At 34.7% G+C, this 24,677-nt stretch overlaps 1 protein-coding gene across 1 annotated transcript in view; it reads left to right on the forward strand.

Annotated features, from left to right (window-relative positions):
* LOC124532639 overlaps nt 1-24,677 on the forward strand; it is a 78,974-nt gene that overhangs the window by 42,230 nt on the left and 12,067 nt on the right. Inside the window, exon 3 of the mRNA XM_047107665.1 lies at nt 3,510-3,629. Within this exon, the coding sequence (XP_046963621.1) occupies nt 3,510-3,629 (120 nt within the window). The remainder of the gene's footprint in view (nt 1-3,509; nt 3,630-24,677) is intronic.

A 24,677-nucleotide genomic window follows, 5' to 3' on the forward strand; every position in this document is an offset into this window, starting at 1 on the left:
AAGGAAATTATTTCAAATCAATTGAAATAAAATCACTAGAACGGACACTGGTGGACATTCGTATTCGAACATGAACGAATTCGTACTAAAGGTCCCTCTTTAAAATTCTTACAAAAAAAACTAAAAATAAAAACAAATAAAGAAAAAAAAAACTTTCTTACTTACTAAACTGACATACTTACTACAAATTTAAAATAAAATTTAGAAACAGAAACAGTTCAATAGCTAGGTTATAAAAAAGATATTTTGTAATGTAGCCTAAATAAAGTATTAATAAGCGAATCCGAGACACTCTCTATAACAGAGCACAACACACAGCATGTTCTACAATGAATAATGCAGGATTCTATCCTTACTATTATCCCCACGAAGAAGTCTCTAAAACGAAAATTATTTTTTGGAAATTCGTATTCTAATAATTGTGTAATCTGTACTTTGCAATCTTCTGCGAGTGATATTGGCGAAACGGCGTAAACATGGGATTTGATCCATGACATAGTAATCAACCGGCGTTTAATCCGGACTCCTATCAGGAGACGAAATGGGTCCTACTCTACTACAATTAGAAAAATGGCTGTGAAAGATCGCGTAACATTACTACCAAATTATGCATTACCCCTGTCTTGGTTATGTTTTTAAAATAATCTGCAGGCCAAGTTTCATAGAGATTTTTTTAGTTTTTGAGGCATTTTTGAGGAAAAAAAATCAAAAAATATTGGAATAAATTCGTTTTCCACCTGGTATTTTTAAATTTGGACCGATAATTATTATTAAAATATTGACAAATATCCAGTGTTTAATCGTTTTTATAAAACAAAAAAAAATAGACTTTAATTGAAACTTTTTTTTTAAATAAATTTTTGAAGTCGCATTTTTGACAAATTATGGAAAAAACTAAAAAACGTGATAACTCAAAAATGGTTAATTTTTGCACCATGCATATGGGGGTTAAAATTATTGCAAATACCTCCTTACGGATATACGTCGAGTTACCAATAACCCTGTATATAGACTAGTGACCCGCCTCGGCTTTGCACCTCGCCGCAGGGTTGCTATACTGATACTAAATATACTACAGAATTTGTTTATTTACGACATCACATTACAAACTTCTAAAATTATCCGTGCTTCTTTACTATATTGACCATCTATTACATATAAAAATCTTCCTCCCAAATCACTCTATCTATTAAATAAAACCGCATCAAAATCCGTTGCGTATTTTTAAACGTTTCAAGGTACTTCGCCGCAATATAATACTTAAAATAACTTACGATGAAATAACATATACAACCTCTTTTTTCAACCGACTTCCAAAAGGAGGAGGTTATCAATTCGTCTGTATTTTTTTTTTTTTTTTTTTTTTTTTTTTTATGTTTGTTACCTCATAACTTTTCGCTGGGTGGACCGATTTTGATAATTTTTTTTTTGTTTGAAAGGTAGTGCTTCCCGTGGGGTCCCATTTTTTTTATTTTTTTTTCCGATGATGGTATCCATGTGAAAACGACATAAGTCTTAAATTTGCATTACGTATATGCGTGACAAATAGGTGAATAACTAAAAATCACGTTAACCAATTTTGATAATTCTTTTTTTATTATAAAATATATACTTCAAGGGTAATTTGGTGAAAGTTTGGTAAGGTTCTGAGCACAGGATCCATGACAAAGTAACGGAACGGAAGGGAACGGAACAATTCTGAGGAGCACGTTAGCGATACTCGGTCGAATCTTTTATTTATAGGTTATTTGGATATTTGAGTCACCTTCCGTAATGTGGTTATATTTATGTAATTATCATAGTCGAATATTATAATCAACTAGCTACGCACCCCGGCTTCGCACGGGTGCAATACTGATACTGAATATACTACAGAATTTGTTTATATACGACATCACATTGCAAACTTCTAAAATTGTCAGTGTTTCTTTACTATATTGTTCATGTATTATATACACAAACCTTCCCCTTGAATCACACTATCTTATAAAAAAACTGCATCAAAATCCGTTGCGTAGATTTAAAGATATAGGGACAGAGAAAGCGACTTTGTTTTATACTATGTAGTGATGGAACTCCTATACGGCTCGCAGTTAGGGTGCGATATGGGGCAGAATTTCTTACTATCTTTAATCAAATTTTGTGTATGTGATGTGATGTCATATGATGTACGAAATATAGTTGGTCTTTTTCAAAGTTTTTTTGCTGAGTTCGATTACAGCTCTTTCGAGGGATCCTTGTAGTTTACGCCGCGTGACGTATTAAATCCGCATTTTCGAAAGTCTATTTTTGCTTTATTCGCAAGTTTCCTTTGAAATTGTCCTCGAAGTAGTTTCTGACTCATATAAACGGAACGCTTAATCTATCCATATTAAAAAAAAATTAGTTAGTCAACATCAGCTTCACTTAAAATCAAAAAATAAATAAAATTTTAACAAAAAGAAAAACCGACTTCAAACAAAACACTATTTTAAAACAAATGAATATGCACGAAAAAGTAATAAAAATAATTGCGTATTCAACATATTTTTTAGAGTCTTCCTAAGTTAAATGAAATGAAAAATATTAGACTACTTAAAAGTCGATTAACGATTATATCATGTAGTTATAGTTATTGGTATATTTGGAGTCGGTGTCGGTTAAATGTATAGTACAAATTTACAATGTAGTAGAACGACACTAAGTTTTAGAGGTTTTAAAGTGATGTCGTATACAAAAATATTTTTGGTCTTAAATTGTGAACGCCGACTGAACCCTACGGAATACATTAAAATAATGTACTATAGTATTGAACACCTTAAAAAGGTGTTTCAAAAATTTCGCGATAGTATATGCCTTTCTTAAACTCAATAAATCTTTCTTGGGGCAAGGTGTCCGTTTCTATAATAAAATTCCGAAGACATATTTAACTGTACCGTTTCGTCAATTCAAATAGCTTATAAAAAATACATGGGGAAAAAAGGCATATTATTCGATACAAGATTTTGTAAATAATAAAAAAGCTTGGAATTAATGAATTAATACTTCCAGGCAGGATACATTACATACATATATTATTGTATTTAACTAATATAATTGTATTTCTTAAATGTTGAAAATGAGTAACTAATGAGTTTCTTGCCGGTTCTTCTCGGTAGAATCTACTTACCGAACCGGTGGTAGCTTCACTTAATTGTTAAATGACGATTCAAAAGTGTATATAAAAGCCCACTTAAATAAAGTTTATTTTGATTAGATTTGATTAGAGATAGCCCACAGTAACCATTTTTTATCTTTTATTAACATTGCACACGCGCGAAGTCGGGCGGGTCGCTAGTAACGTATAAGATGTTGTTTAGAATGATCGAATTAATTAAAAAAAAAATGATTATATATATTTTTATTATAAAAATGTATTATATGGCGAAAAGTGTAATATCTGGGAATTTATTGAATACTGGCGATAATTACGGTCTTATTAATTAAAAAAATAATGTAATTTAATAATTAACGTAATTTAATTTCCATAGGCGGCTCTATCACACCGCAAGGAATCAGCGGCGCCGTTAACAGCAGACAGGGACGGCACTATCTTCCGTCACGCTCTCACCTACCCGCTCGCTTTGGTACTTCGACTTCGAGTATTACAGGTAATAATTTTAATTAATTTAAGCCTTTAATTAAATTGAGGAACATGTTGTACAATTACCGTGTACTATATTGGTTGTTTTATTATTTCAAGAACGTTTTGTCGAAATTTGATATCACTCAAATTATTACGTTATGTTATGGTTATTTAATAATAAATTAAACGAGTGTTGAAATTTCATTTCATTTCAGTTTCATTATCTAATATAAAGAAACTTTTAGTTAATATAAATAAAAAAATGTATTTGTAGATGTGGCCCTAAACGAAACTATTTGGATATTTATTATTAGTTTTACAATTTTTCTGACTGTCTGTGAGTTCCGGCTAATCTCTGGTACGGCTGGTCCGATTTTGATGGAACTTTCACTGGGAAATAACTGATATAATAAGGAGTAACTTAGGCTACAATATTTTTTTTGTTAAATTTAAACGCGTAGGTTGCGGGCACATCTAGTTATTAATATATAGAGAAATGATTATTTATATTAGTTATTATATATTAGTTATCGTTGCAAGCGAGCTGAAGCTTTCATGCGTCGTTTTTCCTTCCCTTATACACAAAACTTCGTTCAAATATCTTTCGCTACATTCAAAAACTCCACAATATAAACTCCATAAACTCCTCCATAAATGGCGTTTACAATCCATGAACATTGGCGCCGAAAGAAATTTTTACCATTCATTAGACCGCCAATGCGCCACAAACCATGAGTAAAACTACAACTATGTCATATTATGTGTATTTAAACTAATATTATGTCCCTGTAATGATAGTGCTTTGAGCAAGCTCATCTAGGTAGGTACACTTATTAGTTAATCTACCGTCAAATAATACGATATACTTTAATATTATTATCATCATCATCATCGACCTGTATCAGTCCACTCAAATCAAATCAAATCAAATCAAAATAAAATTTATTCAAGTAGGCTTTTTTAAGCACTTTTGAATCGTCATTTTACAATCAAGTGAAGCTACCACCGCTGGACATATCCCCCAAGGCGCGCCACTAAGCCTGATTTTATATCTCAGTTTACTGTAATTATGAAACAAATGAAATATCTTAAATCCTAAGGTCATTGACGCCAAGGTTTGGTTAATCCATTCACGCTTGCCCTGTCTATTTTAATTTTAAATAAAAAACGCATTCGTATGTGAAATTAAAAACTAAATGAATTCTTAGTAAAATATTAAAAACAAGATTAAAAGAATAAATTCTGAGTTGATTACGATTCGAGTCCTATTTAGAAAGCAATAACTTCACTCAATGGCTTTCTATTGCCCTAAGCGAATAATATATAGCAATAACTGTAAACAACTTTTAGCTTTAAATAATGCGAAATTTTAAATGAACGGATGTTTGTTTGTCAATCACTCCAGAACGGCTGAACGGATCTGAATGAAATTTGGCACAGGGATAGATTATAGCTGATTATAGATGTTAGTGTTTAGTTAAAGTGACCCATTTTAATGGGTCACTTTAACTAAACACTAACATTTTTTCTTGGGATGAATTTCTTACCTTACACCTATTTAATGACTCGTATACTACACTCGAGGCAGGATATAACATAATAAACATATATATAAATGTATTTAACTAATATAACTTTGTACTTTAATTAAAAGAGTACTTACTGAGCTTCTTGTAATTTCTTCTGAGTAGAATCACCATTGTTGACTAAACCGGTGGTAGCTTCACTAAATATAGTTTGTAAAATCATAATTCAAAAGTATACTTAAATAAAGTATATTTTGATTTTGACCAGCACCTCTCCCTTCACGGGTGCAAGCCGCAAACGCAAACCAACATTCATATAATATAATAGATATTACATTGTTTAATAGACATATAACAGACCACTAAACATACAAAGCATTTCATATTAAATAATAGTTTGATTCCATAGTTTACAATTCAATAGCCTATGCGGATATTCCTAGAATATCATCATATTCATGATCATATCGGGTAATTGCATTAAATAAATCTAGTATTCGATATCATTGATTATCATTGAAGTAATAATTTGTATTTGTTTCAGTGTAAACATACATCGACGTGTATACATCAAAATATATGTGTGTTAGGTTGTTAATTTGCGAAATCGGGCGAAATCTCTCCCTGCAGGCAGTCGTGTCAGCGATGCTACGCAGTGAATCGGCGTGGGAGGCCGTAGTCTACTTCTGTGAGACCGTCATGGTCCAGAAGGAGATTGCGGAGTGAAATCGGGAGAGGGCCGATCCCGCCCGGCGGAGATGACCCACGGGTCGTCCTCCCGACCACCAAGCCCCATTGCCCGGGCGGAATAAATAGGGTATTCCCTCCAGCCGTGGGTGTGTGAGATGGGGGTCTCACGCATCCGTTTCATACGGCCGAGGGGAGGACGGCAGCCCGGTTATGGCCCCGGACTGCCGGTGTACGCACCAGCGAAGGGTGCGGGGTGTTTTATGATCTCCTCTGATATAACGACCTCCATGGTCGAGTAGTGTGAACCGGTTTTCATGAGCACGCTACTCCGAGGTCCCAGGTTCGATTCCGGCCGAGTCTATATAGGAAAAGTTAATTAGTTTTCTATGTTTGGGTCTGGGTGTTCGTGGTACGGTCGTTACTTCTGATTTTCCATAACACAAGTGCTTTAGCTACATTACATTGGCATAAGAGTAATGTATGTGATGTTGTCCAATATTTTTTTGTATAGTTATGATCACATTTTCCTAAGGAAATTATAATCACGTATTGAAGCAGTTCTGATGACATTTTTTTTTATGGTAAACAAAACCGATTCTAGGCCCAGGATTTGCACCAGATATAGAATGTATAGCAGTAAATATACGATTTTTGGTATGTAAAAATATTTTAATTACATATACACAATAATTTAATTTATAAACTAACACACAATTGTGTTATTGAGTCAATGATAGTTACAATACCGACTTCTTTCAACTCAGTAATATTATAAATAATTTTAAACGAGTATTACTGTACTACAGTAATAATACTGTATTACTACAAAGAACGGAACTGTTTCTATACAACCTTCATCGTCCATCTTGCATTCAATACTGAGAATTCTCCATCTATATTGTTATGCCATTCATTACCTCTTATAGCGATAGATTGATTAATACGTCAGGCAATCGGAACCACTCACCAATTTAAAAAAAAAAGTGTTATACATCAGAGGCCTCGAATTCTTAAGCGTACTCCAAAACGCTGCTCCAATGTAGATACATATTTTACAGAATATCAATCGACATGGAGGTATCCTCACGATACCTTTTTTTTTTTTTTTTTTTCTCGCTGGAAAAACGCTTTACGCGCTTCCCCCACGTGATGGAAAGTGGGGGGGTGTGTGGGACTCCCCGGAGCCCTGGACGCCATGCGCCCAAGTACGCCGGGTTTACCCACTAAAAAACCAGCGGTACCCTCTCCGTCTTTCGGCGGACGCCACGGGATCGCTTACGCATGCTACCGTGACGCCCTGACGGTCGGCCCGCCTATGTGGGCCTCCAACTCCTACGGGGAATTCCCGGGGTACTGGGACCTCCCCTGGTCCCTACGGCGCCTATTGAGGCGGGGGGAGAAGGTGCGCGTAGCGCCTTTTCCTCCTCCCCGGTCGTCTTCTGCGGAGCGAGTCGGCGGCGGCATTATTTTCCCGCTCCCGCTCCGCGGCTTCCTTCTGCGACATGACACTTTCGCAGAAGGAGCGCATCTCTGACCAGCACATCTCGCTACTGAGCATGGCGTTGATAACGCTCGGTAGCGAGAGGTCTCCCATAGTCGCCGCAAGGATGTGCCTCTGGGGTCCCCACGCAGCACACTCGTACAGGGTGTGGTACGCCGTGTCCACTGGCGCACCACACTCGTGGCAGGAGGGTGTTTCCTCCCGCCGCGCTATCGCGTACAGGTACTTACCGAAGCATCCGTGCCCGGTAAGTACCTGCGTCATTCTGTACGACAGTGTGCCGTGCTTCCTTTCAACCCAGCGACTCAAGTGGGGACGGATCGCCTCCACTGTCGCCAGGCCTGCTGTGGGTGACCCCAGATCCTCCTGCCATCGGACGATCAGGGCTTGCTGGGCTAGAGTCCTGATCCGCCCGATCTCCGTTGACCCTGGACGGTCGCCGCGGTCCCTCACCTCGACCCGGAACCGGTACACTTCCGAGAGCACCTCCGCCTGGAGCTCCCAGGGCGGATCACCCGCGAGAAGTGTCGCCGCAGTCCACGAAACCGTACGGTACCCTCTGATGCCTCTCACCGCTATGACCCTCTGCGGCTTTCGCAGTAGGGCCCGATTTTTAGCGGATCCTCACGATACCTGTTAATCACCTGTTAACACATTTTTTTTATGGAATAGGTTGGCGGACGAGTATATTGGCCACCTGATGGTAAGTGGTCACCCTTAACCATAGACAATGACGCTGTAAGAAATATTAACTATTCCTTACATCGTCAATGCACCACCAACCTTGGGAACTAAGATGCTATGTCCCTTGTGCCTGTAGTTATACTGGCCCACTCATCCTTCAAACCGGAACACAAAAATACTGTGTACTGTTGTTTAGGGGTAGAATATCTGATGAGTGGGTGGTACTACCCAGGCCGGCTTGGACAAAGCCCTACCACCAATAAAGATACATACATAGATGTTCTAACCACTGGACGATCTCGGCTTTTTAGCAACAAAATCTGTATTATTTTTAAATACTAATTACTTCGACAAATAGAAGTTACATCTTTTAAATTTGTAATATTTTGTGTAATAATTTCTCTAATAGTCATGGAAGAATGTTTGAAATAATCACTAAGAGCATTCGTGTCAGGTAATCAATTTAATTCGTCGGTGAGTACAAAGCGAACATATATTGAACATTAAAGAATTAAATTAAATTTGCATATTACAAGCGCTTAATTTATCTTGCAGTTAAAGGTTCTTGGTAAAAAATATTTAATGGATACGATTTCGTATATAGCAAAAGAAAATGCATATTATTTATCGTTATATTCAAAGTTCATTTTTAAACTTAGCAACTTCCAACGACTACAAATTCAACAGACTATTTCTTATTGAGAGCTGAGACGGCCCAGTGGTTAGAACGCGTGCATCTAAATCGATGATTGCGAGTTCAAACCCAGGCAAGCACCATGTATAAGTGTTTAATTTATGTTTATAATTCATCTCGTGCTCGGCGGTGAAGAAAACATTGTGAGGAAACCTGCATGTGTCTAATTTCATCGAAATTGTACCAAGCCGCATTGGCCGCTGTTCCGATGAGAGGGTTTGTGATATTTTCCATATGTCCCAAACCCTCTCCTTAATGGAAGAGGAGGCCTTATCCCAGCAATGGAAAATTTACAGGCTGTTACATTACATTACATTTACATACATTTTTTATTAAAATAGGGGTAAATATATGATTACTTTATAATGCACTACGTAACAATAACTTGTTCATACAAATATTTTTAATATATTGACTCTTGTTGCAAGGATAATATTAAAAAAAAAAAAAACATAAAAATAATAAGTATTCATAAAAATTTAGTCGAAACAAGTTAACGTTTGGAATTAAAAGTGTTAGCATTAATAGCAGGTCGAAAACCGAATAAGTGAAGTGGTCCCAGTGGGGTTTCCCGAGTGCTTAATTTGTTTTAACAATGTGACTCGTACTTGAAGGTGAAAAGTTCTGAAAACAAACAAATGTCAACGGAATCTTTCCAAAAATCCAACAATACAAATATGCTATATAAATGTAGCAACGATAGCCGATAAGTTATGTGTAAGCCTGCTGTCATGCTGTAGGCATATTGTAAGGAAGGTCTTAAGTATGGACATGGATAGATGTAGAGGAACTGGACGACCAAATAAAACATGAATGGATTGTGTGAAAAATGATGGCTGGAAAGAATGTTACTTGTGAGATGACAGTAGAAAGAGAAATAGGAAGAAGAAGATATGCTGTGCGGGATAGGGATAGGGTGATAATGATGAAGACAAAAACAAATGAATGTAGCCAAGAAAATATACTTAATATTCCAGTTTACGATAATAAGCCAGTGGAACTACAGGTACAATTGTCACAACATCCCAGCTTCTAAGGCTGGTGGCGTGTTTTGTTTATGTTTGAAATCCCAATGTCTATTGCCAGAAGTGAATGGTCACTTGTCCGCTTGCTAATTAGCATGTGTCATTACACAAACACCAATCCATAGCAAAGTCCTGGGATCAGACGTACGACCTCTTTAATCAAGAGAAAGTGAGCATCTATCACAACACCTATTTTTAGTGCTGAAATTTTTGCGTGAGCAAATTTATTTAATTAAAAACTTTTCCTTAATTACAATATACATCACACCGTTACTTTATTTTCCTCATTTAAAAACGCCTGTATGTACCATTTTTATGGCGCTGAGTTGACATTTATGGAAGTTGAATTATTGCAGCGCCATTTAACTTCAAGCTACACAAATTGCATTATGAAAAAACGGACATACCGAACCATATATTTACCTCATAAAGAAATGTTATATTTAATCTCTGACGAATATAAGGTATATTTGCATCACCCATACAAATGCTAATATTCCTCGCAACCCTAAACAGGCATCCTTTACATTGCGTAAAAATATAGATTCTGTTATTTCATTTATTTTATCAGTTATAAGTAGAAGTACATTGTATAAGAATTAATAACATTAAATGCTTAAATATATACAGATATTAAATAAAACTAGTGACTGTATAAATATTGACCGCGTGGAATGGTGGCAAGAATGCTAGCAGCATTTCCCCGTTGAATCGCAATTCCGATCCTCTGGGCAAAAAACGAACCAGCCCTCCTGTCACCAGTGGAGGCATTGAGGCGAGATGTTATATTTTTGATGAAGCTTTTTGCACCACTACTCAAAGGGCCAAGCGTTTTGACAGCAAATGGAACAAAAAAGTAATTAGATATAATAAACGAATATTTAGTTATTTTTTTTTGCTTCAAAATTTTTGTTATTTCATGACACATTTTGATATAATATATCTAAATTAATATTATTTTTTTATCGAGTTTCGTAAATATTAAGAAATAAATATCGGACAACATCACATACATTTCTCCGATCCCAATTTAAGTAACTAAAACACTTGCGTTATGAATATAGAGACGTAACGACGGTACAAACACCCAGACCCAAGACATAGAAGAGTAATGAACTTTATCAACATCTATTCAGCTGGGAATCGAACCTGGGACCTCGGAGTGGTATACCCATGAAAACCGGTGTACACACTACTAGACCATGGGGGTCGTATAATATAAATAAACTATGGGTTAAGTTGAAAGCTTATTTAAAATCATAAAACAATTGTTTCAATAAATATCAATCATCAATCATTACCAACAATAAAATTATACCAAAAAAATAATTGCCTTACCATCAAATCTATTTGCATATATAATTTAAATAAATATAATTAGAATAAATTTAAAAACCAAATGTGATGCGGATAAAACTTTTAAATAACGAACATACGTGAAGCGTCTAGCGTTTTAATATAAAACGTTATGACTCACATACGTGTTTTGAAGAATACATATTTCATGAGATACGTGAAAAGTTATAACAAAAGCTCAGTGTTGGTTATTACTGAGCTTTAAAATAGATTTTACATAAGTATGTTACATATCGAAGTAATGACGTTAGCAGAATCTACCTACGTCGAAAGATAATCGCTCTTTATAATAACAATGATCAATTTATGTTTTTTTTTTGGTATAGTACGACACAACTTAGATGCAGCATCGGCAAATTCAATAAAACAGATTACTGCCGATTTACTCAACCAATAGATCTCCCTATCGCGCCATTCGAAGCTATTTTTCGCTATAGATTCTCGCGTCAGTTCAAAAAAACAAGTGCATGTAAATCAACGTATCAAATTGACGAATATATTAGTTCATACGATATTACAAGTCATTACGTTTGTATAAAGATCATATTCACATAAGAAATCAATATTGATATACTTAATTCGGATGTAATCGGTTTTGCGAATTTTGCCGATCCTACATCTAAGTTGTGTCGTACTATACTAAGTTCTTTTACGCGGCACTTAAGTAAAAAGCCTTATTCCCAAGCGATCTTTCTCTCTGTCTGTTTCTATTTTATACTTTATTTTATAAAATTATTTAATTATGACAATAAGGCCGGCTTAACAGCAAAATAAACATGGAGCTCTCTAAAGCCTCTCTATAGCCTCATTTGTGTACGTATGACGGTAGTTCCACATTAACCTTAACTACCACATATAAAAAAAAACAATTGTTAATAAAAAGAAAATATGAAACAATGGCTGTCTTACCTCTATAAAAGCTAATGTTAATGAATTAAGTTAACTAACAGAATAATATAATATTCATAATTTTATCTCGTGCCTTTTGCATTTGAAACACTTGGAGTAATTGAACACTCAGTCTTATTGTCTCCGCTGGTGACAGGAGAGCTTATTCATTTTCGCTCAGAGATGGTATAATGGGGAAATGCTGTTAATATTCCTTGCATTGATACTTAAAAATATACTCGCAAGAAATCTATTTGAAGCTATGAACTAAATTTTTCATGTAACTTATTAAAAATGGTTAAATAACACGTTTATTAGTTATTCAATTTTAATTCAACTAGCTACTCGCTCCAGCTTTGCACGGGCAATAATGATAATAAACATACTACAGAATTTGTTTATTTACGAAATGAAATTACAAACTTCTAAAATGATCAGTGTTTCTTTACTATATTGTCCATGTATTACATACAAATACGTTCCCCTGGAATCACTCCATATATAAAAAAAAACCGCATCAAAATTGCGTAGTTTTAACCTTACAAAGAGACATAGGGATAGAGAAAGCGACTTTGTTTTATACTGATAGAATGTATTATAATTTTTTTGTTACAAGATTAAGTGAGGTTTTTTCATGCTCGAGTGACAGATTTTTTGTTATATGTTTATATGGACGATGTATTAACAGTGTCAATATAAATAAATAAACATCCATAAATGTTACATAGAAAATAAATTATGTTTAAATAATAAACTATTAACACGATTTTATTAGCACTCCCAAACTTCATTTCTGATTTCGATGAGATACCTTCAAATTCCTCGTGTTTTGGTACAATAAATAATTCTTTATTTGCAGAGTCTACTGCGTTCAAACTCGTTTACTAGTTTTCATACCAAGGTTTCATCACATACCATTTAGTTTCTCGATCTCGGGTGAAATAGTTCTTGTTGAGACGAATCTAATGAGATCAAACTTGATAGGTTTATTAGGAGGCGTTCGAAGGTTCAACATATGCTAAGTCGGTTTATCCCTTGTGGCTCACCCACCCTTAAAACTAGAACACAACAATACAATTATTGCATTGTGGCGGTAGAATATTTTTTTAGGAAGCAGTACTTACCTAGATGAGCTCGCAAAATACCGCCAAGTAAATTTGCGAATTATTAATTGGTTACGTAATCAATTCATTTAGAATATCCTTTGCAATAAAATACCATTCCCATTGGACAACCATTTAATTAAAGCCATTAGGTAAATGAAAGTTACTATTTATTCACGTTTTGTGTTTTCACATGATAATTTTCAAATAAAGTTGCCTTCGGGTATGTTTGTCAGCTGGATAATTCTCGTATTTATTTAATTGAATTAAATTTCACCCTCGAACAAATTTACCTTGTTGGTAGACTTCAAGCGCTGTTTCCACAAAAACTATCTACAATTATATGTATTTAAAGTGCCCTTAAGGTATTCAGTTCTTTTCATTAAAGTATCCTTTGATAATAATCAACGTCGAATAAATACAATACGCTAGTTCATGATTCCAAGTAATGTTGAATCGAGATTCGATACAGAAATGTCAATTAATTTGTCTATTTAATTAAAAAGCCCAGTGGCGTGCATTTGGAGATGCCTTTGTCCAACAGTGGACAAACATGGGCTGCTAATGATGATGATGCTTTAATTAACATTGACGCTGTAATAAATAATAACCATTCCTTACATCAAACTATATGCCACCACCCTTGGGAGCTAAGATGTTCCTTTGTACCTTAAGTGACACTAGCCCACTTACTTTTCAAACCACAATCCAAAAAACCTAAGCCTTACTTTTTGGCAGATGATAGGTGTACCTACCCTGACGGGCTTACCCTACTGCCTACCTCTACATCAATTAAAGATATAATTTTATCATTGAAAAATTTTAACAAACTTTATAAGAATAAACGGTTATATACCTAAATGTAAAATCTGTCTTATTTATTTGTGACCTTAAATATTCTCAAAGAAACTATTTGACATAGTCTTGATAATGTTATTCAAGTATTTCTAAAGTGAAATGGCTGACGTTATAACCACAATTTGTAACAGAAACAAGAAGGTAAAGCAACCTGATGGTGATATCCCAGAGGTACAAAGAAACAAAAACTTCGGGGTACAACAATGGTTCATGTTTCACAACAAAGTTTGACACAAAATTACAAGAGTGATAAAGCACACCTCTGGCTCCAGCTTAGTCGACTAAAGGATTTTGATACTTGCATGCAATTCTAGCTGAAAATCTCGAGAAACTTTTAAATACAGTTTTTTCACTGGGAACACTTTGATCTAAGAACAGCGTGTTTTATTTCAAAGATTTTCCAAATTGATAGAGTGCTTGAGGCTTACGTAATAGATTGCAAATATTTATCTACGTCCTCTATCCGCGATTTCGTGCGCGTTTAAATTTAACAATCAAGTTATCATTGCAACGTAAGGTACTCCTTATTACATTAGCCCTCCTTATCAGCCCGTGAACCGACACAGCACAGTCATTTCAGAGATTAGTCGAAACAAACAGACAAACAGACATTTTTTTTTAAATTACGAGTATCTTGTGGTATATAAACCGTGAATACATCCATGTGCGTTTAGTGAAAAGCGTTTATTTTAATATTACAAACAGAAACATCAATTTCATTGTATGTATAGATTATAATTAACTATAAACGACATTTTAACCATGGGCCTTGGTACAAATCTTTGGATATCGCCTACTCATTGTGTGTACTAGTTATCTCAATATTGAAACAGTTAATTTATTTTCGGTATTTCGATTTATTTTTGTGTTTATTATCTTGAGTATTTTATCATCATATTATTGTTTTTCTTATTTGTATTATGAGTTTTTATGAATTATATTTTATATTGGAATTTCATAAAGATCTTCTTCGGCGTATTCGTTCATACTTTCCATGTAATATAAAATTCTTAACCCATCAAACTCGTGAAAACTACTGAACGTATGATACTATGGTCAATCAACTCAAAAGCGTCATAAGAAAATTATGGGCTTTTAAAATTCAATCATTGAAATATTCATCCTGACTGACAATATATCATCAAGTGAATATTTACATAGAAATTAAAATTCAATTAAACTAAAAAAATATAACACAATATTAATATACAGTCATGATAAAAAATTCTATACTCGAAAAAATAATAATTAAGAAACTTGTATATATTAATTGATCAAAAATAATTTGTTGCCAATTTTTCTCCATAATTAAATTTGAGGCAGAACGATAGTTTTATATTTTAATTTAATCTGAAAATGCCTTCTTGTATCGGCTTGTTGCGAGAATTTATTAATTACGAAATACGAAATAAGTGTTTTAATTAAAGAGAACAATTTCTGTCATAATGATTTATGTTCTACGCGCATATATACTCATAGTATTTAGTTATTTATAATATAATATCAGTTATTTTTATAAATCACTCTTGACGAATTCAAAAATCAAAATATACTTTATTCATGTAGGTTTTTTACAAGCGCTTTCTTAGTGGTAGGGTTTTGTGCAAGCCCGCCTGGGTAGGTACCACCCACTCATCAGATATTCTACCGCTAAACAACGCAGTATTGTTGTGTTCCGGTTTGAAGGTTGAGTGAGCCAGTGTAACTACAGGCACAAGCATATCATCTTAGTTCCCAAGGTTGGTGGCGCATTGACGATATAAGGAATAGTTAATATTTCTTACAGCGTCATTTGGGCAGCGTTTGGGAAGTTACGTCGAATCTTAACATCGTCGATCCCACAGTGCCTTAAGACGAAAGTCTTCAATCAGTGCGTCCTACCCGTCATGACATACGGAGCCGACACGTGGACACTCACGACAAGGCTGGTCCACCAGCATAAAGTCGCTCAGCGTGCTATGGAAAGGGCTATGCTCGGCGTTTCTTTGAGGGATCGCATCAGAAATGAGGTGATCCGTCAAAGAACCAAAGTCATCGACATAGCCCACCGGATTAGTAAGCTGAAGTGGCAGTGGGCTGGTCATATTTGTCGTAGAACTGACAACCGTTGGGGAAAACGTGTTCTAGAGTGGAGACCGCATCTCGACAATCGTAGTGTAGGACGTCCTCAGGCACGGTGGAGTGACGATATACGCAAAGCGGCAGGCAGGAGCTGGATGCGAGTAGCCGGAGAAAGACCACAGTGGCTTGCACTGGGAGAGGCCTATGTCCAGCAGTGTGTGTCATTGTGTATGGGTGATCCATTTACCATCAGGTGGCCTATATGCTAGTCCGCCAACCTTTTCCATAAAAAAATCGTTTTCAAACAATTTTATTAAATAAAAATAAGAAGTACCGAATTTAGATTCTACCGACAAGAACCGGCAATTCTTGCTGTTAATGATTTCATGCGGTACTTTATAAGGAATAATTTATTCTTTTCAACTAGAAAACTATAAAAAAATCATTCCCCAAATTTATTGCTAATTAAAATCTCTATGGCCTTGAGTTCTATCTCTCGAGTACTATTACTAGTTTTAAAATTTCATTTCTTGTCTCTTCGAGATAAGAAAAACCCGAAATCATTGCTTCGAATCTTCCTCACAAATCCTATTACGAAACTAGGGGATCGGAATATCAAAGGGATTCATATTTTCCGACCAGAAAGAGCTTCGTGAATATGTTGTGATAAAAATGATTGTCACATTTCTGTATGTATTTTCTTCTGTAACAGCGGAATTTTACATTTGTTCGTGTTATGTATTTTATTGTTATCATAAATATTGTCGACAAATTGTTTTTTTTTTTTTTTAAAGAAGACTCATTACCTTATGAATACATATTATATATATATATAAAATAGTCGTCCATGTATATGTCACCGTAAGATTACAAAATTCGTTAGATTACAATCTGACGGGATAGATAGTAATCTGTTGAAATATTGTAAACCGTCAAATAAGATTGCAACTTAACGTTTTATTTTTCGCTATACTGTAATCTATACATACATAAAGATTGTAAAAATACAATGTTTCGTATTTACAACTAATAAATAGCATTAAAGAACCTTTATATATCGACAACATACTCAATACGTTTTCCCAAGTAGATAATCCTATGAGACGAAGGATAAAATATTTAACAAAATATATTTGAAGGATAGACCTGCTTTTAGTTGATTATTTATTAATAGTAAGTACTTTTATATAATCATTATAAATAAACTAACTTTCTCGTTCGTTTAGTAGTTTGATATACGGATACATATCCCAAGGTCCAAGGTTCGAATATGAGGACAGGCTAAAGAAACTGTATGTATCCATAGCTCGGAAAGTACGTAAAGCCAAGCAGAGTGATTCAAAATGAGGTTGTATAGGTACGCATATTATAGTAGAGAAAATTCAAGAATTTCGAGTTTCCTAGCCGGAAATAACGAGTTTATTCTTTTTGTTTCTTACTGAATCTGAATATGTATATATAGTAAACAATGTATGTATATCTTATAATCAATGCATTGTGAAGTCGGAATGATTAGCTAATATATTATGGAACATAAAAATCTGTGGATGTAATAATATTGGTTATTTTAAAAACCATTTCATTTATGGACAGACTTTACTCGAATTTTATATACTTATAGAATACTAAAAGTAAAAAGATAAAACGAAAAATCTAATGTAATTAAATACGATGAAAAGAAAGTGTATTAATATAAAACAGCCTTACCGGCTAACAACCGTTCTATTTTAAAACAACAAAAGTATTCTAGGAAGTACTAATTAATTTTTATTTAACGGTTTATTATAATTTTAATAATATTTGAATATTGCGCAAAAATAATCTAAAATATTTTCCTTATTGTAATATAAAGATGGCCCAGTGGTTAGAACGCGTGAATCTTAACCGATGATTTCGGGTTCAAACCCAAGCAAACAATATATATTTGTGCTTAATTTGTGTTTATAATTCATCTAGCACTCAGCGGTGAAGGAAAACATAGTGACTAAAGAATTTCCATGAAATTAGACACATACAGGATGTGTCTAATTTCATGGAAATTCTGCCACATGTGCATTCTACCAACCTGCATTGGAACAGCATGATGGAATATGTTCCAAAACCTTCTCCTTAATGGGAGAGGAGGCCTAAGCCCTAACTGGAAAATTCACAGGCTGTTACTTTTACTTAATATAAATAGTTGGAAAGTAAAAATCAGCAGAACACTCTGCAACACTATTTATCGATATAATATCTCATACATGAAAATCACTGCCACTAAATAGAATCTTAAATAAGAACAAATCTCTTAGCATATTGATAATTGGTTTTTATAATTCGTCTCGGGTTCGGCGATGAAGGAAAACATCGTGAGGAAAAACAACCGGTATTGAAGCAGCGTGGTGGAATATGCTCCTTCTCCTCAAAGGGAGAGGAGGCCTTTGCCCAGCAGTGGAAACAGCAGGCTCTATTTATTACTATAGATAATTACTAATCTTTTTTTAATTACACCAAAACAGAAATACTAAAAATAAAATAAAGATAGTTACTAAGACACAGTATGAAGAGTCTTATCGCCAAAGTGTGAGCCAGACACCTCTAGAGGTTATTGACCTTTCAACAATTGAAAATTAAAATCTTGTTCGACGGATTATTTGCCTCGCTACACTAATAGACTATAAGCTTATATAAAAATGAAAAAAATACTGTTCTATATGAATAGTATATAATATTAATATACAATAAATGCAATCAATAAATAGCATATTTAAAAAATGACTTAATATTTTATATTTAAAAATAGAACAGTTATCAGATTATTTGTAGATTTTTTTGTGACTAGTTAATACAAATATAAAGTTTTCAGACATCGATATGATTTTAGTTTATTCGTATACGAGGCCGAGAATTCAAATTCCTCCTAAAGTATGCAGAATTTCGTAACTCAAGGTACAGAAGAGAAATTTTGCAGTTTCCAGAGAAAGTGCATAGCAACCATTGAAGTTTTGAGCTGAATTCTTGTATATTTTGATGTAGTACAAATCCAGCTAGATCTCATAACAACCATCAAGCGAATTCTTCTCGAGTCTAATGCCCTTACATTTTTATAGACTATCATTAGATCTGTCTGTTACTTTTCTGTATGCATCTCCATCTTGCTATTATAATAACAGTAGAACGCCGATTATCCGAACACCGATTAACCGAATCGCCAGTTATCCGAATCGGTCCTACGCGTAATATAAAAAAATAAAAACAATTTTTTTGTTTTGTTGGAACTTTAACAAATAGTCTTTTGAGATCTGATGGGGTTGCAACTTACTCTCATCGTGATGTTCAAGTTAAATTGTAGAACTCTGTTAGTTAAACTCAATAAAGTTTACTCTGGCTTATGTCCGATTATCCGAATCGACCCGGTCCCAGTTGAGTCGGATAATTGGCGTTCTACTGTAGTTACATTAATATGCAGGGATAATGAAGTTCTGGTGACCTATTGAATGCTTTAGAAAAACTAAGAAAGCAAGACTCGCAAAAATATATGATTTTTGAATTTTTAATCAAAAGGTATGCAGTGAGTGTCAGTTACATATGCTAGGCGAAATCTAGGTTCTTTTTTTATTTTAATTGCCGCTTTCCGAATTAGTGTTTGACGTTACTCGATGAATGCATCTACTGGAATCTCCTTTGAAATGCCTTTTTGACCTGTTCACTAAATACCAGCAATTTACTCGCTAAAGGAATTTTAGAACGAGGCAATTCAGTAAGTGAGATCGTTCCGATATTGACAGATTCACGAGTCCTGCTGACTTGTTATTTGCTTGTAGTTTTGTTCTTCTTGTGTTACAGGCCTTTAAAGTTAATTCTCGCGTTCCATTTTGTACCACTTCTTTATTCTTTGTGAACTGATAGATCAATACCTTCATACCAGAAAGATTCCGGTTATTGGTTTTTAACTTACAATATGGTATTTCTCATTATGTGTGTGGCTTATTAAGTTCTCAAATAAATATTAAATATTCTTATAATAAAAATGATCTTATAATAAAACAATAACACTGTTACCTTTCTGGTGGTGTGGGTGTAAAGAAACAATATTAGGTTATAAAATTTTTAATGACCAGTAACATAGTATTATAAACAACCAATTACTTAATTTACTAGTTACTTATGTTACTTCTTATAATGATTATTAAATAAAATTATGCCAGCTAGACTCAGCGTGGGTCACTTGGGATAAAAGGCAAGCTTGAAAATTCAATGTTACTAATCTAAAATTTAAGGTTGAAAATTAGGCGCCACTGACGAATAAATTAATTGATGTGGTTTGAAAGAATACACCGTTCGCCAGACCGGTGTAAACGAAATTTATAATATAATCAAAAGGGGGTACATCACCAAAGTTTCCAGCTACACGTGGATACCGACAACGGCTTAGGGAACAGGCCTGCCGTCCTTGGAGTTGCACCAGCCACTATCTAGGCACACTCAACCAGGAACCTGGAGCCGTTCACTCTCAATATTTCCATTCAAGAAGTCCACGTGGTGGGTAAATCCGATTAAAAAAAAAAACCTCCTGTAATACGAAATATACAGGTTCAATAAGTTAAGCAAATAAGCCAATGATAAATACCTTAACGAGAGATGTAAGCACGAATTTACCTTCTGGAGGTTCAAAGTCCTGCTTACACAAATTGACGATCTCAACTCCGGAGAACCATTTCAAAGGGTCACTGGAAACCACAATTTACACATGACTACGACTTTTCGAATTGTAAACCAATGCATTTAATCAAAAACAAGAATTAAAGACTTACAATTTCTTACGAGTCGGTAAACATGATATAAAGTTCTGTCAAACTTCAAAACTTCATTGTTAATATAAATTCTGAAAAGATAACTGCTATTAAAGCACTGAATACTAAACAACCACAAATAAAGAAACTCAATTATTAAGACAACTCACCGATATATTCAGTATATCGAATTAGAATTTGGATTCGGTGTGAAGCCGATAGTTCCAAAATTCAAAAAGAACGAAATCGAAAGTTCACGAAACTTTGAAAGGTTAGCGAGTGTGACCAGTATCACTACCAAAATACCCTTAATGAAAAAGGAATTATATCCATAATTAAAATCAGGGAAATAATTATGGAATAATTATTAAAATTAAGAAAAGCCAAATATGAGGCAAAGTAAATTTATCATAACTAGACTCCGACACCTACATCGAAGAACTAACCTTTAAACTGGAAGTCAGCTAGTAAATTAATCTGAAACGATGTGAAATGACCTCTAATCAAATTCAGCAAGCGAATTAGATGATTAAAATCTTATTTTAATAATTGCTTTAATGCACCTTTAAAATAAATGTAATTTATTTTATTAATTAAAGTTATAGAAAATGCCAAGTTGAAGCGTTATACTAGCAACACCGACATAAATTAAGTGGGCAATGGGTCAATGGCACGGAATTTAGCGAATTGACACTTTTTTGACGTTTTATATAATTATAAAAAAAAGTTAAAATTATGAAAATAATTTTTAATGTAACAGTACCTCCCCTCCCGGAAGAATTTTGCGAGGGTAAACGAGAAAAATTCGAGCTGGCCCTCCAGCTCAGAACCTCGAACAACGCAAATAATTAACTTAAATCACATTTCAAATGTGAAATATAAAATGACAAAAAAAGTGGAAAATCCAACTTAAGAAAAGTGAGTGTGTAGTAGACTCACCACAACTCATTTATTCGGCTACAACCAAATAAAACAAACAGAGTTCCCACAATGTGTGCAGGACAAACTCCACCAAAGCTTAAGCTCAACAAAAGCTTCGCTGCATGCATAACCAGACGCATGAACAAAACTAATATCTGCTCTAACACAGATAATATAAAAATAATGCTTCTCATAAGCAATAATAAGAAAAAAATTACTAGTAGTCTATGCCACTAAATAGAGAATATAATTAACCTCTATAAAATAGTATCACGACACCAAAATTCGCGAAAACAATATAACTGATTAACTATTCGAACCCACGAGAAGTTAACAGTCTTAACCTTAACACACTATACAAAAAAAAATATACCAACCAACAGACATAACAAACCTTAATAAAACCAACCGTCAGGACTGATGGTACTCACACATAAGACTCTCTATTGACCAGACGAACAACAACACTTGTTAGGTAATATGGGATGGGAAAGGAATATTAGGAAACCAAACAGATGCCACGCCAACACAGAAGTGGACACTGGAAGGTGACAAAATGTCAAGGAATAGTATTAAGGCTTATTTTTACAGAGTCACAAACCGCTCTGAGTCGTAAGGCTTATTTAAGGAGTTACCAACCGCTCCATAAGGATTTTAGGGTGAGGAAAAGGAATAAAATGATGCCAAACAGATACAACACCATCACAAAGTTGATACTGGACGGTCACCAAACGGGAAGGAATAGTTTTAAGGCTTATTTTTTACAGAGTTACAATCCGCTCTGAGTCGTAAGGCTTATTTTTACAGAGTTACAATCCGCTCTGAGTCGTAAGGCTTATTTTTACAGAGTTACAATCCGCTCTGAGTATTAGGGCTTATTTAAGGAGTTACCAACCGCTCCATAAGGATAATAGGATGAGGAAAAGGAATAAAAGGATACCAAACAGATACAACACTATCACAAAGTTGATACTGGACGGTCACCAAACGTGAAGGAATAGTTTTAAGGCTTATTTTTACAGAGTCACAAACCGCTCTGAGTCGTGAGGCTTATTTTGACAGAGTTACAATCCGCTCTGAGTATTAAGGCTTATTTAAGGAGTTACCAACCGCTCCATAAGGATAATAGGATGAGGAAAAGGGATAAAAGGATGCCTAACGAACGCAATCGGAACCTAAAGACACTGCTATCCATACCATAATAAACCAACTGTCAGGACTGATGTTTCACACCTCTCTCCTCTCTGCGGTCCGGACGTTCACACATTGCAATACCTAACGACACTATCATACCTTAATAAACCAACTGTCAGGACTGATGTTACACCCCTCTCCTCTCTGCTGTCCGGACGTTCACACTTTGCAATACCTAACGACACTATCATACCTTAATAAACCAACTGTCAGGACTGATGTTACACCCCTCTCCTCTCTGCTGTCCGGACGTTCACACTTTGCAATACCTAACGACACTATCATACCTTAATAAACCAACTGTCAGGACTGATGTTTCACACCTCTCCTCTCTGCTGTCCGGACGTTCACGCTTTGCAATACCTAACGACACTATCATACCTTAATAAACCAACTGTCAGGACTGATGTTTCCCACCTCTCCTCTCTGCTGTCCGGACGTTCAAGAGACAAGCAATAATAACGTTGCTTAATGGGTGCCGTATCACCCGTATCGATCGAATGTGTTATAACATCCGTTCGACCTAAGCCCTTTTATTCGAAGGAAACCTCCTCAAACTTACCAAACACCTCCTTCGCAATTACGCTTTGCGAAGAAGATAAATCCTCAAGGGGATGTAAGGGGATGTAAGAACTTCACTCCCGAAACTACATTCGTTTCGGATGAATCAAAGCTTACATAAAAAAAAATAAGTTTGGTGCTAAACCAAACCTACGCCAAAAATTAACCCCAAAAATTAAGGGTGTTGTCACACTAGGGACAACATAAAATTTGATTACTTTAGTCTTAGACTTCAGCGTAATCGGTAAAAATAAATAACCTGACACACGGGAACGTGCATCATTAGCCGTAGCTATATAAGAAATATCAGATGTGTCATACATCTGAACACCCTGACCGACAAAATATTGACCTAAATTTGACCCTAAGATAGATATAGATGAACCGGAATCTAATAAACCAAAAAACTGTTCATCAAAAATAGAAACCGACCAATAAGGACGAATGTCATCCGGAGGACGCTGCATAGCCGCTACACTATGAGTAAAGAAAAGTGAGATTCGTTTTAAATACTTCCGTCAATCGTCAGGATCAAAGTTAGCGGAACGACTTGACGGAAGGCTTATCCGTTTATTGGATCAGCTGATTTACAATTAAGACAGGACTTAACGGTGATGCCCTTAGTACCACAACGAAAACAGACTATATCCTTAGACTTACAAGTACTCAAATCATGTCCCTTAACCCTACAACGAAAACAAAACAAACCAGGTTTACTCTTGCCGCGAACCATCTCGACTTTAAAAGGTTTACTATATTTGAAACCTAAATCAGGACCTAAAGTATCAGCATCGATCTTTGGTGGATCCCTTATCTCAACTTCATAAATAAGTTCATCCTTCCTGAGTAAGTGATAAGCTATAGGCCTTTCCATGATGTAAAAAAAAATATTTCCCAAAAAAAATATTCTAAGTTTAAGCTATGAATGTGAAAACTGGTTTTATTTTTAGATATAAAACAAAATTAAAAAACTAATTAAAAAAAAGTTCAGTAAAAAAATTGTATTGAACCAGTATATATAAAATTTGCAGAACCCTAAAAGTTGTAATACTAAAGAACCACACAAACAATATGAATAAGGTTCAAAAATAAATAAATTTAAATCAAAGTTCAAATAGAACTAAATGTGCAAAAGTCCAAAGTGCAAGTGGAATTAATTGTCATATTAAATGCTGATAATAAAAAGTTAAGTCGAGCTGGCTTCACAATATAATAATATGTAAGTCACTTAATACTAAA

Source organism: Vanessa cardui, chromosome 9, assembly GCF_905220365.1.
Source record: "Vanessa cardui chromosome 9, ilVanCard2.1, whole genome shotgun sequence".
NCBI lineage: Eukaryota > Metazoa > Arthropoda > Insecta > Lepidoptera > Nymphalidae > Vanessa > Vanessa cardui.